This window comes from Mauremys mutica, chromosome 12 (assembly GCF_020497125.1).
Source record: "Mauremys mutica isolate MM-2020 ecotype Southern chromosome 12, ASM2049712v1, whole genome shotgun sequence".
Taxonomy (NCBI): Eukaryota; Metazoa; Chordata; order Testudines; family Geoemydidae; genus Mauremys; species Mauremys mutica.
In genome coordinates, this window is record NC_059083.1 from 79,931,099 (window position 1) to 79,945,651 (window position 14,553).

At 60.0% G+C, this 14,553-nt stretch overlaps 1 protein-coding gene across 1 annotated transcript in view; it reads left to right on the forward strand.

The window, feature by feature from the left end:
- The first annotated feature begins 5,711 nt into the window (after positions 1-5,711).
- The window catches only part of TTYH2 (tweety family member 2), a 43,361-nt gene continuing 34,519 nt past the window's right edge, over positions 5,712-14,553 (forward strand). The window contains exon 1 of the mRNA XM_044983060.1: positions 5,712-5,886. Coding sequence (XP_044838995.1) covers positions 5,752-5,886 — 135 coding nt within the window. The 5' untranslated portion in view covers positions 5,712-5,751. The remainder of the gene's footprint in view (positions 5,887-14,553) is intronic.

A 14,553-nucleotide genomic window follows, 5' to 3' on the forward strand; every position in this document is an offset into this window, starting at 1 on the left:
CTGCATGCCGGATGCCCAGGTCGGGGAAGCCTGTCTCTGGTTCTGACCGTTTCCCTTTAAAAGGCACAAGGAACTAGAAATGTAACGAGCGGAGGCCGTAAGCGGGTGCAGGAACTTTGCTGAGGCCTGGTGCAGTGGCACTATCTGTGCAGCTAAATTGTTGTTTTCCGGCCCAGCTGAATCGCTCCTGCCCCTGCAGGAAGCCTCAGAAAATTCTTAGCTGTCCTTGGGGTTCTTTTCAACTGCGACTTCGGGATGTGGCAAGTGCCAGTTCAAAGGTGATCACAGGGTGGTGAAAACAGGACTTAGAATGGGCCCTTTGTGTTCTCTGCTCTTCCCAGCTCCAGGGCTCAGTGAGAGCGGATGGTTCTGGCTTGGAACATCCTGGGACCTACCCCAAACTCCCCCTGCAAAGCAATTCCCAAAGGCTGTTTCCTTCCGTCTGTGTGTGAGATTTAATTTGTTGCTGTGCTTTGAGATCTGCAGACGAGTGAAATGTGATTGTGTACACTGCAAGGCACTCTTAACCTCTCCTTCCTGTGGGGAAACCCTCTGCCCCCATCTGACCCGTCAGGCTGCCCCTGCAACTCCGCTTCTGTTACGGATCCTTTACAAAACTGAGGTTATTGGGTCTGAGAGCATCTCCCCTCTCCAAGCATCCATTGGGGAGGTCTGACTGGGCTAATAACGCACTTGCTCCCTGCCAGCGTGCGGGCTTTGATTTCACTCGTTTTCTCATTGTCCTGGTAAAGGACGAGTCCTTTGTTTAATCAGCTGCCTAAAATGTGACATTCAGAATCTGCAATCTCAGGCCTCTCCCGGGGGAAGGCACTGCCAAGCTGAACTCATTAGGTAAGTAAGTGCGAGCAAAGGACGCCAAGATGGCAGGTAAAGCTCATTTATATCCACTGTGGTGTTTACTTCCACGCAGCCTAGAAACGGCTTTCACCCCCCCCCCCCAGCAGAGAGCTACCTCATCTAGCTGTTAGTGCTCAGCGAAGGAGGTTAACCCCCCCCACACACACATTTCTGTCTTCCTTAGTCTGCTAGTGAGTGCGTGTGACTGCCTGGGAACCACCGGCCCTTGCCCTTCTGAAATGGGGGGTGACTCAGACAGGCAACCCTGCACACGTTCCTCCCTCCCCATCTGCAAAGCACCATCAGTCTGATTCTCCCGATTTCAAAAGCTAAACCCTGCTCCTCTGGAGCTGGGCCTGTCGGTCCTACCGGGCCTGGAACCACAATGCTGTGCATCTCTGCCCACCTTCCACTTTTTAAACAGCAGAGCCGTGAGGAAACACTAGCAAGAGAAGCTTCTATTTGTTTCAGGCTGGCTCCTGTGTTTAGTACGTAAGTCATCAGTGTAGTTACCAGGCCAAATTCTACTGAGGTGCAAGTCGAGCCAGCCAGAGGCTACAGGGGACCTGCCACGTGCTTTGGCCGATTGGTTCTCGGCGTGTGGCTCTTATGCTAACGCAGTGCCTATGGAAAATTGTAGCTTCTCCACTTTTCAAGGTGACCTCCCCTGGCTTTTGCTAAGCAGTTGGGTCTCTGCCTGCCCTTGCTGCTGTATGGTGGCAAAAGATGGGCCCAGGGTAGCGTTTGCACAGGAAAAAGCCCTTTTCTCTGCTTCATTTGTACGGTAGTGTCTGGTCTAAGTTTAGGAGCAGGATGTCAAGGAGTCAGGCCATTTCTATGATTAGCTCTCGCCCCCTGCCCTCCCGCTCAGCGGCAGGTGTTGTATCATTAACAAAGCTGTCCTTTCTCCACGTCTTCATTAGTCATAGGTGTTAAAAACAATCTCTAAACACTCAGACTAAAAATCTCTTCCCCTGATGTCTGGGCTCTCAATATGTGGGCTCCCAGAACACGACTAGATCTCTGTCTGAGGCAGGCCAGACAGGTCCCTCCTTACCAGGCTAGGGAGCATCTCACAACCTCTACTGTCTTTATCCTCCCAGCCCCCCCAGGGCCATTATCACTTTCACAGATGGGGAAACTGAGGCACAGAGTGGCTAAGTGACTCGCACAAGGATCCTGTGGCAGAGCAGGGTCTCACGTCCTAGGCTACTGCCCTAACCACTGGACCATCCCTCCCAAGTCTCCTCTGGCTCTGGACTCTTCCATCACAACCACGGCCTGAGTTTCAAGGGAAAGAACAAAAGACAATTTATTTAGATAAAACCTTCCAAACCTCCTTTGTCCATTAGAAAGATGCGAACTCTGGCCTGAGCCTACTCCTGGTTCCCTTCCTGCCCTCTGTTTCCTGCAGCATCTCCAACACTTTTTTTAAATGTGGTTTCTTGCTCTCTCCTTTTGGAGGTGTCCCCAGCGCCTGGGCGGGCCCTGCTCACCTGTTAACGGGCCTCTATCTGCCCCAGCCACTGCAAAGGTGCCTGTTGCAATCCTCCATCCCACTCACCTCTGCAAGATGTTAACGCCAGGGCCTCATTGCGGTGACTTCACTGTAGGGTGACCGGACGTCCGATATTAGGGGCTTTGTCTTATATAGGCAACCTGTTACCCTTCCCCCCCGGATCCTGATTTTTCACCCTTGCGGCCTGGCCGCCCTACTTCACTGCCACGGAAGGGCACAAATGCTCAGCTTTGGGGAAACACCTCGTCTCACCTCCCCTTCCTGCAAAAATAGGATCTTGGCTTAGTCCCCTCCTGCCTCCCTACATGGGATTTCTTTGCCCGTGGACTCTTAGCAACTCTCCTTCTTTGCTAGTCTCATCTCCTGTGGGGTCTGGGACTCTTTGTTTAAAAAAAAAAAAGGCAGTTCAATGACTCTATTAGCCGGAAGAAAGAGACACCTGTTCCGTTCTTGGCTGTCGTGTTTGTGTATCTCAGCAGGGAGCCCTCCAGTGGAGTCAGTCGGAGCTTAATTGGATCTGCACCTTTAGATCTGAACACTTTGTATTGAAAAGCACCATGACTCCTGCCCCTTCCTCCGCTTGGCTTTCGTAGATTTAAGCCCAGAAGAGCCCGTTGTGATCTCTAGTCTGAGCTCTGCCCACAGGCTGGAGAACGTCACCCACTGGTTCCTGTATCAGCCCATGACGTCTAGCTGCGCCCCTTCTGCTGGTATCTCTGGGCAAGTGGCTGCCAGATAATTAATTGCTGTTGGTTAATTTCCAGCATACCGCTCAGCGCTGCATGAAATACAGACACCAGCAACAGCACTGAGACTATTTCAGGTGCGATTACCTTAGCTACCCCCACCTCGTTATCGGGCAGGGGCAGGGGCAGGGGCGGTGGGTATCGAAGCCAGGGGAGGCTAAACCTCCCCTAACCCAGGCCGTGGTTCTGCCCATGCTCTGCCCCATGGACCTGACCTCACTCCCCTGAAGCCAGCTGGAGCTCTGGTCGGGGCTTGGGCTGGCTGGCGGCTAGGGACAGGGGGACTAGGGCTCCTCCAGGCATGGGGGTGGGTGGGGGTGGGCTCAGGGCTCCAGCTGCGGGAGGGGGGCACTCTAGCCATGGGGGGGGCTTGGGCAGAAGGGGCAGGGCTGGGGGGCTAGCCTCCCCTACAGGGGGTTCACCCACCACCCATGCAGCTAGGAGATGCAGAGGGCTAGGAAGGGTGTGATGTTCCCCTCTGGTGTTGTCTGAACTGGTGATCTGCTAGGTCTCTCCAATCCTTGACTCTGGGAGCCAGACTTACCCTGCTCTGCTGTGAGAACCCCACTCCTGGGCTGTTCACACACAGCCTCTGGCATGGAAGCTGCTACTTGGATTGTGCAACCGAATGACACTAGCCAATATCTCCGGTCCCAGACACGACCCTGGGAACCTCCGTCTTGCAGTGTCCAGTTACACCCGCTGGATGCTGCAAGCTTATATAAGTTCATCAATTTAACAAATAAATTGATATGTACCAGGCTTGTTATCCCCAAGGGGAGCCTCTGACATGCTTCAAACCAAATGCCCTGCTTCAGATAGAATAAACAAACACATTTATTAACTATAAAGATAGATTTTAAGTGATTATAAGTGAAGGATAACAAGTCAGATCTGGTCAAATGAAATAAAAGCAAAACACCTTCTAAGCTGCTCTTAACATTTTCAATGTCCTTAAAAATTTCGATGCACCACAAGCTGGCAGGTTACTTTTCAGCCAGGCTCTCCCCTTTGATCAGCGCTTCAGTTGCTTGGTGGTGGTGGCTGTAGATGTAGGTGGAAGAGAGAGAGCTTGGCAAAATATCTCTCCCTTTTATCAGATCCTTTCTTTCCTCTTGGCTTTGCACCCCCCCCTTCAGAGTCAGGTGAGCGTTACCTCATTGCAGTCCCAAACTGACCAAAGGAAGGGGGGTAACTCCCTCGAGGGTCTAACAGATTCTTTTGTTGCTGCCTAAGCCAGTGTCTGTTGTTCCTGTGAGGCTGGGCTGGGTTTGTCCCATCCATGCCCTGATGAGGTGTGAACTGCCCCTCCGTTCTTGGAGAGTTTTGCCTGGGTTTGCTTTAAGCCATGAGGATAAATTTTCAGCCTCATAACTATATACATGAAATTATAACCTATAACCTTACTATAACATTACTGTAACAATTACTATAACATCATTAGAACAACAATGCTCAGTGCATTATGAGCCTTCCGAAGACACCCAGCATGACAAACTTTGCATTAGATACCACACAATCATTTTATAAAGATGAAGATGGGGGTGTAGGGTGTCCCCCGAGGTACAGAGTGTCAAAAGGGGATCTTAGAGGGAGAAGGGGCAGGCTCTGAGCTCCGTTTGCTTGCTTCAGAAACTGTTTGGAAGCAGCCAGCACACTTGGCATCAGGAAAACTAGAGTTCAGTCCACGTGGGGGTGTGGGAGTCACTTCTCAGCCCAGGAGCAACGGAAGCTGAGACACTGGTAGTGCTGTGTGGCCATACTGTGCCCTTCAGAGATCTCAGTGTTTTCCTGACAGGCATGAAGAGAGGCTCTCTGTGGGGTGAGTATCAACCTCCCTCTTTTACAAATGGAGAGGTGCCGGAGCCCCAGAGAAGAGAAACAACTCGCCCAAGGTCATGTAGTGAGTCAGTGGGAGAATCTGGAGAGGAACCCAGCAGTCTGGAGCCCCAGGCCTGTGCTATAGCTACTGATCCTGCCCCCCGGGGCTTGCATTTTTGCTGTGTTGCCCAAATGGTTGGTGGGAGCAGTGGGGATTTCATCGGGCTCTGAGTACACCAGCAGGGCTTGCTCTCAGCTCCGATTTTATGCCTAATTATTATCCAGCACTAGCTGAGCAGGATTCTAGCTCGTTTTCCCTGAGCGCTGCGCACAAGGATCCCCCCACCCCAGCCCTTTATAGCTCCCATTTTAAAACCAGGCCATGTCCCTGCCCGGCCGCTTTCCCCACGGCTCTAACGTCCTTTGGGGAAGCTCTGCACCGGCCTGGCTTGCAAATGTAGGCTCCAGTCTTTGGAAGGGCCGTGCCCCTATAGCGCCCGCTGGGAGCGGACGGAGTAGGGCGGACGCTGCTCCTATAGGGCCCGCAGGGAGTGGGCAGGGGTGGTGCCCTTATAGAGCCCGCAGGGAGCGGGGGGGGCGGTGCCCCTATAGCTGTTGCTGAGGCAGGGCCCCTATAGACCCAGCAGGTCTTGGGGGGTGGTCTCAGCCCCTGGGCTCGGTGGGGGAGGGGCAGGGGACCTGGCTGCGCGGTCCCGCGCGGGGGCGGGGCTTGGCGTGGCGGGGCCGCGCGGGGGCGGGGCGCTGGCCGGCCGCTGGAGCCGCGCGCGGAGGAGCCGGTCCGGAGCCATGGCCCTGCTGGCCGCGCGCGCCGACTACCTGGCGCCCTGGTGGGCCGCGTGGCTGCACCGCTTCCCGCACCTCAACCTGCGGCTGCAGCCCGTGCCCGGCGCCTTCCGCCCGCAGCAGCCCGACTACCAGCAGGTGGGTCCGGCCCCGGCCCCGGCCCCGGCCCCCTGCGCCCTCCTCCTCCCCGTGCACCCGGCCTCTCCCCCCGGCAGCTCCCCCCGTGCACCCGGCCCCCCTCCTCCCCGGACCTCCCCCCGGCAGCTCCCCCCGTGCACCCGGCCCCCCTCCTCCCCGGCCTCTCCCCCCGGCAGCTCCCCCCGTGCACCCGGCCCCCCTCCTCCCCGGCAGCTCCCCCCGTGCACCCGGCCCCCCTCCTCCCCGGCCTCTCCCCCCGGCAGCTCCCCCCGTGCACCTGGTCCCCCTCCTCCCCGGCAGCTCCCCCCGGCAGCTCCCCCCGTGCACCCGGCCCCCCTCCTCCCCGGCAGCTCCCCCCGGCAGCTCCCCCCGTGCACCCGGTCCCCCTCCTCCCGGGGCTCTCCCGGCGGCAGCTCCCCCCTTGCACCCGGCCCCCCTGCGCCCCGGCCTCTCCCCCCGGCAGCTCCCCCCCGTGCACCCGGCCCCCCTCCTCCCCGGCAGCTCCCCCCGGCAGCTCCCCCCGTGCACCCGGCCCCCCTCCTCCCCGGCCTCTCCCCCCGGCAGCTCCCCCCGTGCACCCGGCCCCCCTCCTCCCCGGCCGCTCCCCCCGGCAGCTCCCCCCCGTGCACCCGGCCCCCCTCCTCCCCGGCCTATCGCCCCGGCAGCTCCCCCCGTGCACCCGGCCCCCCTCCTCCCCGGCCTCTTCCCCCGGCAGCTCCCCCCGTGCACCCGGGCCCCCTCCTCCCTGGCCCCTCCCCCCGGCTGCTCCCCCCTTGCACCCGGCCCCCCTCCTCCCGGGCAGCTCCCCCCGGCAGCTCCCCCCGTGCACTCGGTCCCCCTTCTCCCCGGACCTCCCCCCGGCAGCCCCCGTGCACCCGACCCCCCTCCTCCCCGGCAGCTCCCCCCGTGCACCCGGTCCCCCTCCTCCCCGGCCTCTCCCCCCGGCAGCTCCCCCCGTGCACCCGGTCCCCCTCCTCCCCGGCAGCTCCCCCCGTGCACCCGGCCCCCCTCCTCCCCGGACCTCCCCCCGGCAGCTCCCCCCGTGCACCCGGTCCCCCTCCCCCCGGCCTCTCCCCCCGGCAGCTCCCCCCGTGCACCTGGCCCCCTTCCTCCCCGGCAGCTCCCCCCGTGCACCCGGTCCCCCTCCTCCCCCCCCCCTCCCCCCGGCAGCCCCCGTGGCCCCGGTCCCCCTCCTCCCCGGCCTCTCCCCCCGGCAGCTCCCCCCGTGCACCCGGCCTCTCCCCCGTCAGCTCCCCCCGTGCACCCGGTCCCCCTCCTCCCCAGCCCCCCCCCTCGCCCCCCTCCCGTGCACCCGGTCCCCCCCCCCCCCGGCAGCCCCCGTGCACCTAGCCCCCCGGCAGACCGCGGCCCCTCTCCCCCCCCCACCCCGGCAGCCCCTGTGCACCCAGCCCCTCGCCTCCCTCCGTGCACCCTGCCCCCGTGCACCCTGCGCACCCTGCGCCTGGCAGCCCGCTGCACCCAGTCCTCCCCTCCCCGGCAGCTCCCGGACCCTCCCCCCTCTATCCAGCCGCCTTCCTTCCCTCCAGCCCCCGGGTCCTCTCTCCGGTAGCCCCTGTGCACCCAGCCTCCCTCCTCCCCGGACCCTCCCCCGGCAGCTTCCCCTGTGCACCCAGCCCCCCCTCCTCCCTAACAGCACCACGGCTTGGGGCATCCCCCAGGCACCTGCGCCCCAGCTCTGTGCGCCATCCTCCCCCAGACCCTGTGCATTGCAAGCCCCAGTGCAGTCCATTCGCACCTGCCATCTCAGGGCCATTTCTCCTGTGTAACCCCCCCCCCACCCCCCCCCCCCCCCCCCCCCCCCCCCCCCCCCCCCCCCCCCCCCCCCCACACACACACACACACACCACCCTCTGCACACTGCAAACCTGGGGGGCAGCTCTGGGTCACCCTAGTGCACCCTTGTGTGCTGCCAACTTCCCCGGGGCAGCGCCCCCATGTGCCGATTCCCTGGCGTGCTAACCGCGTGCCCAAGGCAGTCTGCATGCACCCTACCTCCGCCTCACCAGCATCCCTGCAGGCTCTCCAGCTCCTCAGCCCCCCCTTGCCAACCCATGGCAGTTTCCACCCCCAGTAGGGGAGCAACCAGAAAACTGGTACCCAGAGCCCCCCATTCAGGCCCTAGTAGGGCAGGAGCTGGTCCCTTCTCATTACCCCCCGCTCCCCTCCGACCTGCAGCTTGGTACCGCCAATAAGAACCTGAATAGAATTAATGCATCCCAGGCCTTCCCCCAAATCTGGCCTCTGCACCCAGCCTGGCTTTGGCAATGAACCTTTCCCAACCCAGCCGGGCTTTGCCTGTGGGGCTGTGTGGAGAGGGGGATGGGGAATTGCCTTTGGAAAGTTTCAGTGTGGTTACAAAATGGATTTGCTGGGAATCAGAGGGAGCTCTGGGTAGGGGAGGTGGGACCCATCCCTGCTTCCCATGGGAAAATTTCCAATTTCCAGGTAGCTTTTTTCTCCACACTCATGCTGCATGTGGGTCTTTTGTTTGCTCTTAAAAGAAGGTGGAGCAGATATTCATCTCATGGGGGGAGGGGTGTGTGACCTGCTGGGGAAGAACCTGTAGGGTAAGCAGAGAATACTGATTTCTAGGCCACAGCTGGCATGGCACCCTGTATGTCCCCCCATCCCCGAGTCCTGCAGATTACGTTGTCATCTGAAATGGTATTTACAAAGGTAGCGGCTCTTGCCTCCTAACCACACTTCCCTGTGTGCAAGAATCAGCGATTTACTCAGTTGTGTTAATGTTGGAACCCGTTCTGTTTGTTTTCGCTGTCTCTCTGAGTGCGGCTGGCTGCAGGGAGTCGCTAGCCAGGGCCAGCGTTTTAGGGGTTGTGTGCACATTAAAGGTTTGGCCAAACGTAGGTATTGAGGGGAAAAAATCTGCAAAATGTTTCTTAAAATGCAAAGTTCTTCTCTTCCCAGCAAAACATCCCCTTGCAGGTTTGCAGCCCAGGCCTTGCACCAGGCTGGGAAGAAAAGCAGAAATGGCAACTGTCTAGTCAGTCTCTCGTCCGTGAATGAAGAGGGGGAAGCAGACAAAGGGGCTTTAAATCACTGCTTCTCTTCTGCTCGCCTGGGCCTCTAAAGCATTGGATTCCATTAGTGCCACCCAGAAAGCAGCGCGCTCTTGTGCTACCAGGGCCTTTGTCACACTCCTCTGAACACAACCCACAGGAGGGGAGTTGCCGCTCTTTTTAATGTTAGGGTTTGAATGGAACACGTTTGGGGCAGTGGGAAGCTGCCCAGGTGTTCTCCTGCCCTCTGGTGTTTTCAGACCGTTTGTAGGTGCAAGGAGTGATCGGCTGGAGTAGCCGTTTACACACCATCCGCCTCCCTGGACGTGCTAGCCACGGTTACGAGCTGTGCCGTGCAAGGGGTACTTGAGTTCATTGTCTGGAGCCCCCTTCAAGTGGCTCTCAGGGCAGCTACTGTACTGTGCACCCCCTTTCCCCTGCCCCCCGCAATACTCTTCCAGCGCGGCAAGGTGCGTGGGCGGCGTCTTTCCTGCCGAAGCAAAGCAGAGGACGCAGCCGGTGACCGAGGGATGCTGGAAAGCAGGGGACGTGGGCAATGGCGCACCTCTTTTTCCAGCCATCGGTCCTGCTGCTAGCTCTGTCCTGCTGACTGACCCTTGCGCACCCTCCCACTGCCAGTCCTACCTGTCCCTCCTCTGTGCATTGCTAGGCCTCCTGGGCCTGCACTGCCGAGCAGTGTTACAGCCCTGTCCTTGTGGGTGTGCTACAGAGAGTGTCTGGGCTTTTGTGGTTTGTTGGCAGGGGACAGCTCAGTCACCTCCAGGAGGGAACCCCAGGTTGAAACCCAGCGGCACTGACTCCCAGAGTCTCCAAAGGCCTTCAGACAGCGCCCGGCTGTTTGTTGAGGGCTTGGCCAGTGGATGAGACATTAAAAGTTACTGCATTGTCATCATCCCCCCTCCTATGACGCTGTTGTACTCTGCTGGTTGACTGCCACCCACCGCCCCAGAGGTGTCTGCATTTCAGGGGTGCCTCCTTGGTATAATTCCCAAAGTACTTTGAGTTGCAAGTCATTATAGAAACGCAAAAAATTATACACAGTCGATGATTGACAGCGAGTGGCCAAAGGTTTCCAATTACACTGGAAAACATGCTGATTCCACCCCGTGCTAATTGAATGCAGGGCTTTAAGCACAAGCCCGTGAGGTTAGAGGAGCGTCCTTTTCTTACTACCTGTCTGTGAGATGAGCTCCACAGACAGCGGGAATGGCTGTTGTTGGCAAAACGGGGGGGGAACGGGGAGTGGTATGGCTGGTGGGGGGAGGGGTGACTAATTGAGAACATTGTTTCTGAATTTGCACCTAAAACCCAAGTATCTCGGCTTTGAAGGTGAGCAGTGACTCTCGCGCTGGGACCCCATCTGGCCATTCGGCAATGTGGGAAGGCCAGGCGGGCTGGTACGTCACAATTGGTGAGTTGGAGCATGAGAACCAGGATGTGACTGGTCCACTCCACTGGCCAGGCTGGGCAGAATGCAGAGAGCAGGTCCCTCTGCAAGGAAAAGCCACTTTCGAGTTCTTCCCCCCTCCTTCGTTGATCTCGCCTGCTGGGTTGCTCATAAACACCTGCAAAGGTGGCTCTTTCTGAGTAACCTGCCGTGTCCCTTGAAGCACCGTTGAGCTGTTTGGAGGACAAACACCCGGCCGTTGGTGCTGGTGAAGTGCTGGGAGGTTCCCTGTGCTCTCCTAGTGCCCACCCTGGCTGGTTGGTGGCTCTGAGTGTCTGTTTAACAACAGGTACAAGGTACTTTGGAGCCTGACTGGTGGCATTGGGGTGGGGATCCTGCCTCCTATGAGCTTCTCCACCAGGGAAAAGTAGCGCGGCGTGAGGAAGCTAATGGGGGCTTGTAAGCAGCGAGAGGTGGCTGGCAGCACAGCGGATGGCTCTGAGTAGCTGCCAGGTGGGCGGTGGGGTGCCTGTGACTGGAATCACTTGTTCTGATCGGTGCCGGACAGGCCCCAGGGAGCTGGGTGGGAGGTGCTGCCGATGGAGGGAGGTGCTGGCGGTGCTAGGCCTGCAGAGCTATAACCAGAGGGGACCGATGCGGATGAGGTGCTGGTCGGGTGGCTGCACTTCCCTGGCGCTGCCTGCATGTAGTCCGCAAAGCACTCGTGGCTGAAAGCCGGACATGTCTGTATGGTGTCTATTATTTTTCTGCTTTAATCCTCCCCACCATGAGCGCAGCGCTCCCCAGGAGCAGCGCCCCTCGCGGCTCCGTTCGGCACTCCAGAGCCCTTTCCGAGGGGCTGCTCAATGGGGTAGAGTCAGCTGCAACGTAATCCGAACTGCAAAGCGCATCGGCCCTTGCTTAGCTCTGAGTCCCGTGCAGCTCTCTCCAGGGAGCGCTGTGCAGGCTGCCCATTATCTGCCATCGATAATTTGGGGGGAGCGGTTCCTGCTTGGTCTCGTGCCATCGGGAGCCGGTGGTGCTCTCGATTCCAGCTGCCTTGATAAGATCATATCTGCTCACTAATAAGCACGGCTGTGCCAAACCAGGCTGGGCAGGAAGGAAACCTTCAAACAATACAGCCTCGCACAGGAAGCCCTTTGCAGCCCTGTCACCTTCCGTGCAAAGGTGTCGGGCGGGTTTTCTGCTGCTCGGAGCCCAGCAGCTGCCGCTGAGTGAGTGCACGGTGCTGCTCGCTTTGGGATGGGGCTTGACGTGGGGAGGAGGGGGGTGCTGGGGCTGTAGGTCATGGATGACATTTTCATAGCACCTCCGGTCCTGTAGCTTACAGGCAGCGTGCGGAAATGCGGCCACCCCCGGGGTAGCGTGCAGCGTAGCAGTGCGTGGGGGCTATGGAAGCCAGCGATAGTGGGGTGAGTCGGTATGCAGCGCTGTTACCTGGCTGGGAGGGGAAGTGCCGCAGGATAGTGACAAGGTCTCCATTGGAAGGAGCACTCCTCGTCAGCCTGGCTGGGTTTGGCTGCAGGGAATCGAGGGCTTGGCACTGGGACTGGCTCTCAGGCTGAGCACGCTGGCAGTGGCAGCACTGTCCACTCGCTTCAGGCAGAAGCTGCTGGGGACACACGACACCTGTGCTCTTGGGGGGCTTTCGCAGACGCTCCGGGGATCTGGTTTCTCTTCTACGCAGCCTGTTCGAACACAGGCGTAAAGATCGGAGCTTGCCATCTCTGAGCCTGGCTCTCTGGGAGCCGAGCCGGAGCTGTGCGGCCTGCCGGGAAAGTTACTGACCTGAATGGAGACCCGGCTTCCGGGCAGAGACATGGCAGTGCCCAGGGACCACGCCTGTGGCAGGAGGCCGGCAGAAAACCCTGAGAGCCCTCCCATCCTGCACGGCCAGCACCTCTCCGCCCACACCGACTGCTTCGCTGCAGTGTTCCTGGTCAGCTGCCCCATGGCCAGCGTGCGCCCCCTTCGTCCCCTCCGAGGGGGGCGGGGTGGTCTCGGGTTGCTGTAGAGTGAGATGTAGGACTGTAAGATGGCAGAGACCCTGCCGGGCGTCCCGCGGGGGCCAGAAAGCAGCCAGGGCTTATCTGCACACCCAGCTCTCTGGCAGTCACTGGGTCACTCCACTGGAACTGAGAGATGTGTATAGAGGCTGGGGGCAGATGGGTCCTGTGGTGCCCAGGGAGATGTGTATAGAGGCAGGGGGCCGACCGGTCCTGTGGTGCCCAGGGAGAAGTGTACGGGGCAGGGGGCAGACGGGTCCTGTGGTGCCCAGGGAGATGTGTACGGGGCAGGGGGCAGACGGGTCCTGTGGTGCCCAGGGAGATGTGTACGGGGCAGGGGGCAGACGGGTCCTGTGGTGCCCAGGGAGATGTGTACGGGGCAGGGGGCAGACGGGTCCTGTGGTGCCCAGGGAGATGTGTACGGGGCAGGGGGCCGACCGGTCCGGTGGTGCCCAGGGAGATGTGTACGGGGCAGGGGGCAGACGGGTCCGGTGGTGCCCAGGGAGATGTGTACGGGGCAGGGGGCAGACGGGTCCGGTGGTGCCCAGGGAGATGTGTACGGGGCAGGGGGAGACTGGTCCTGTGGTGCCCAGGCTTGGCAGCGTGGCCTGACAGAATGTGCATTGGAGGAGAAGCCTCAGGCCGGGGTCCTGTCTCCTAAACCCAGTGCTGGGGAACTGGAAGCTCCGCCAAGTTCCCCGCTGCACAGCGAGTTGCCTTTCTCCTGGCGGGGGGTGAGGATTGGCTCGGACCTGTGCCACGCTTTGGTGCCAATGCAGTGCTGCGTGGTGTGACGGGCGCACCTATCCCATGGGCACGGGCGTGGTTTAACGGACGATCGTAGCTGGAGGGTCTAAGCCCTGACCCGATGTGCCAGGTTTGTCTCACTCCCTTCGGGGGTTGTGTGTCATGGGGGGCGTGGGGACCAGTCCACCTGGGAAAGCCCAGGGCTCCAGAGAAGAACGACCAGTCTCTGCTCTACCGCAGAACCACGGCTTCTTTGCAGGGTGACCCCGATGCCCTGTTTATCAGCCCCACCTCCCCCAGAGGAGCGTGTGCAGCGGGAGGGGCTTTCTTGTGCAACCCCAGCATCCCGCAGCCCTGCTCTGAGCTAATGGCTGGGACTAGGCCCAGTGAGCCTGCTCTTCCAGCCCTGGCCTCTGTTTTCCTGACCGGGGTCCCCAGAGGTGACACACTGGGTGCAAGGCAGGGCCCTCGCTTTGTCCTCTCTCTCTAGAGCTTTCAGCACAGTTCAAGGGTGCAGCCTCGCAGAGAGATCCCAGCGCCAGCCTCTGGACTCTGCCCCGGTGCTCGCTGAAAGCTCTGTTTTAACGGTGGGACGGACCTGCCGCCTCACTCTCCCTCTGGTCCGGGAGTGTGTGGCAAGTTCCAGCCTGGGTGCCAGGATTCCTGCTGCAAAGAACTGACCAAGGACGTCCCCAGAACAAGCCGGGTCCCTCAGGTTAATCATTGTCCTTGCCTCCAAATGACACCCTTTCACGCCCTTCCTGTGTCTCTTCCCCCTGAGATCCGGCTCAGTCCGGTCAGCGGCTTTGAGCTGCTCCAAGCTCCTCTCCTGCCTGTGACCTCGTCAGCTTCCTCTCCCCTTTCCGGCCCGCTGGTGCAGCTTTCACGCTTTGTAGGCTTGGGTTGGTCCTAACCAGCAGCAGCATCGCTGTTCCCCCACCTCTAACGCACCTGCTGCCACGGCACCGGCTCCACCCAGCCCAGGGCCGGTGCTGGTCTAACCCACTCTGAGCAAGCGCCCGTCTGGCTCCTGCTCCAAAGAGCCTCTCACCAGCCACTCGCAATGCGGTGTAACTGCAAGAGCCACCCGCAAAGCAAGTCCAAAAGGACATGCTCCCTCGGCCGGTCTGCGTGCCGAGCATCCTGGGACTTGGCAGCTGGGTCCATAACATGGGGCTTTCGATGAGCTGAGAGCCCCTGGGCCTTGCCATTTCTGGGCGGGTACCAGCATCTCCGCTGATGCAAAACAGCAGTGCAATAGCAGGTGGGGAGAAGGGTGCATGAAAGCCAACGGGACGAACGCGGCTTTATTGAAACCGGAGGGGATGGGGGCGTCCCTCCTGCAGGGAGCTGCTGTCGGGAAGCGAGATGGAGGAGCGGAAATTCGGGCTGATGGAAGCTGCAGGCTCGGTACCAGGCTGTGTGCGAGCCAGGTAATGGGAACTGC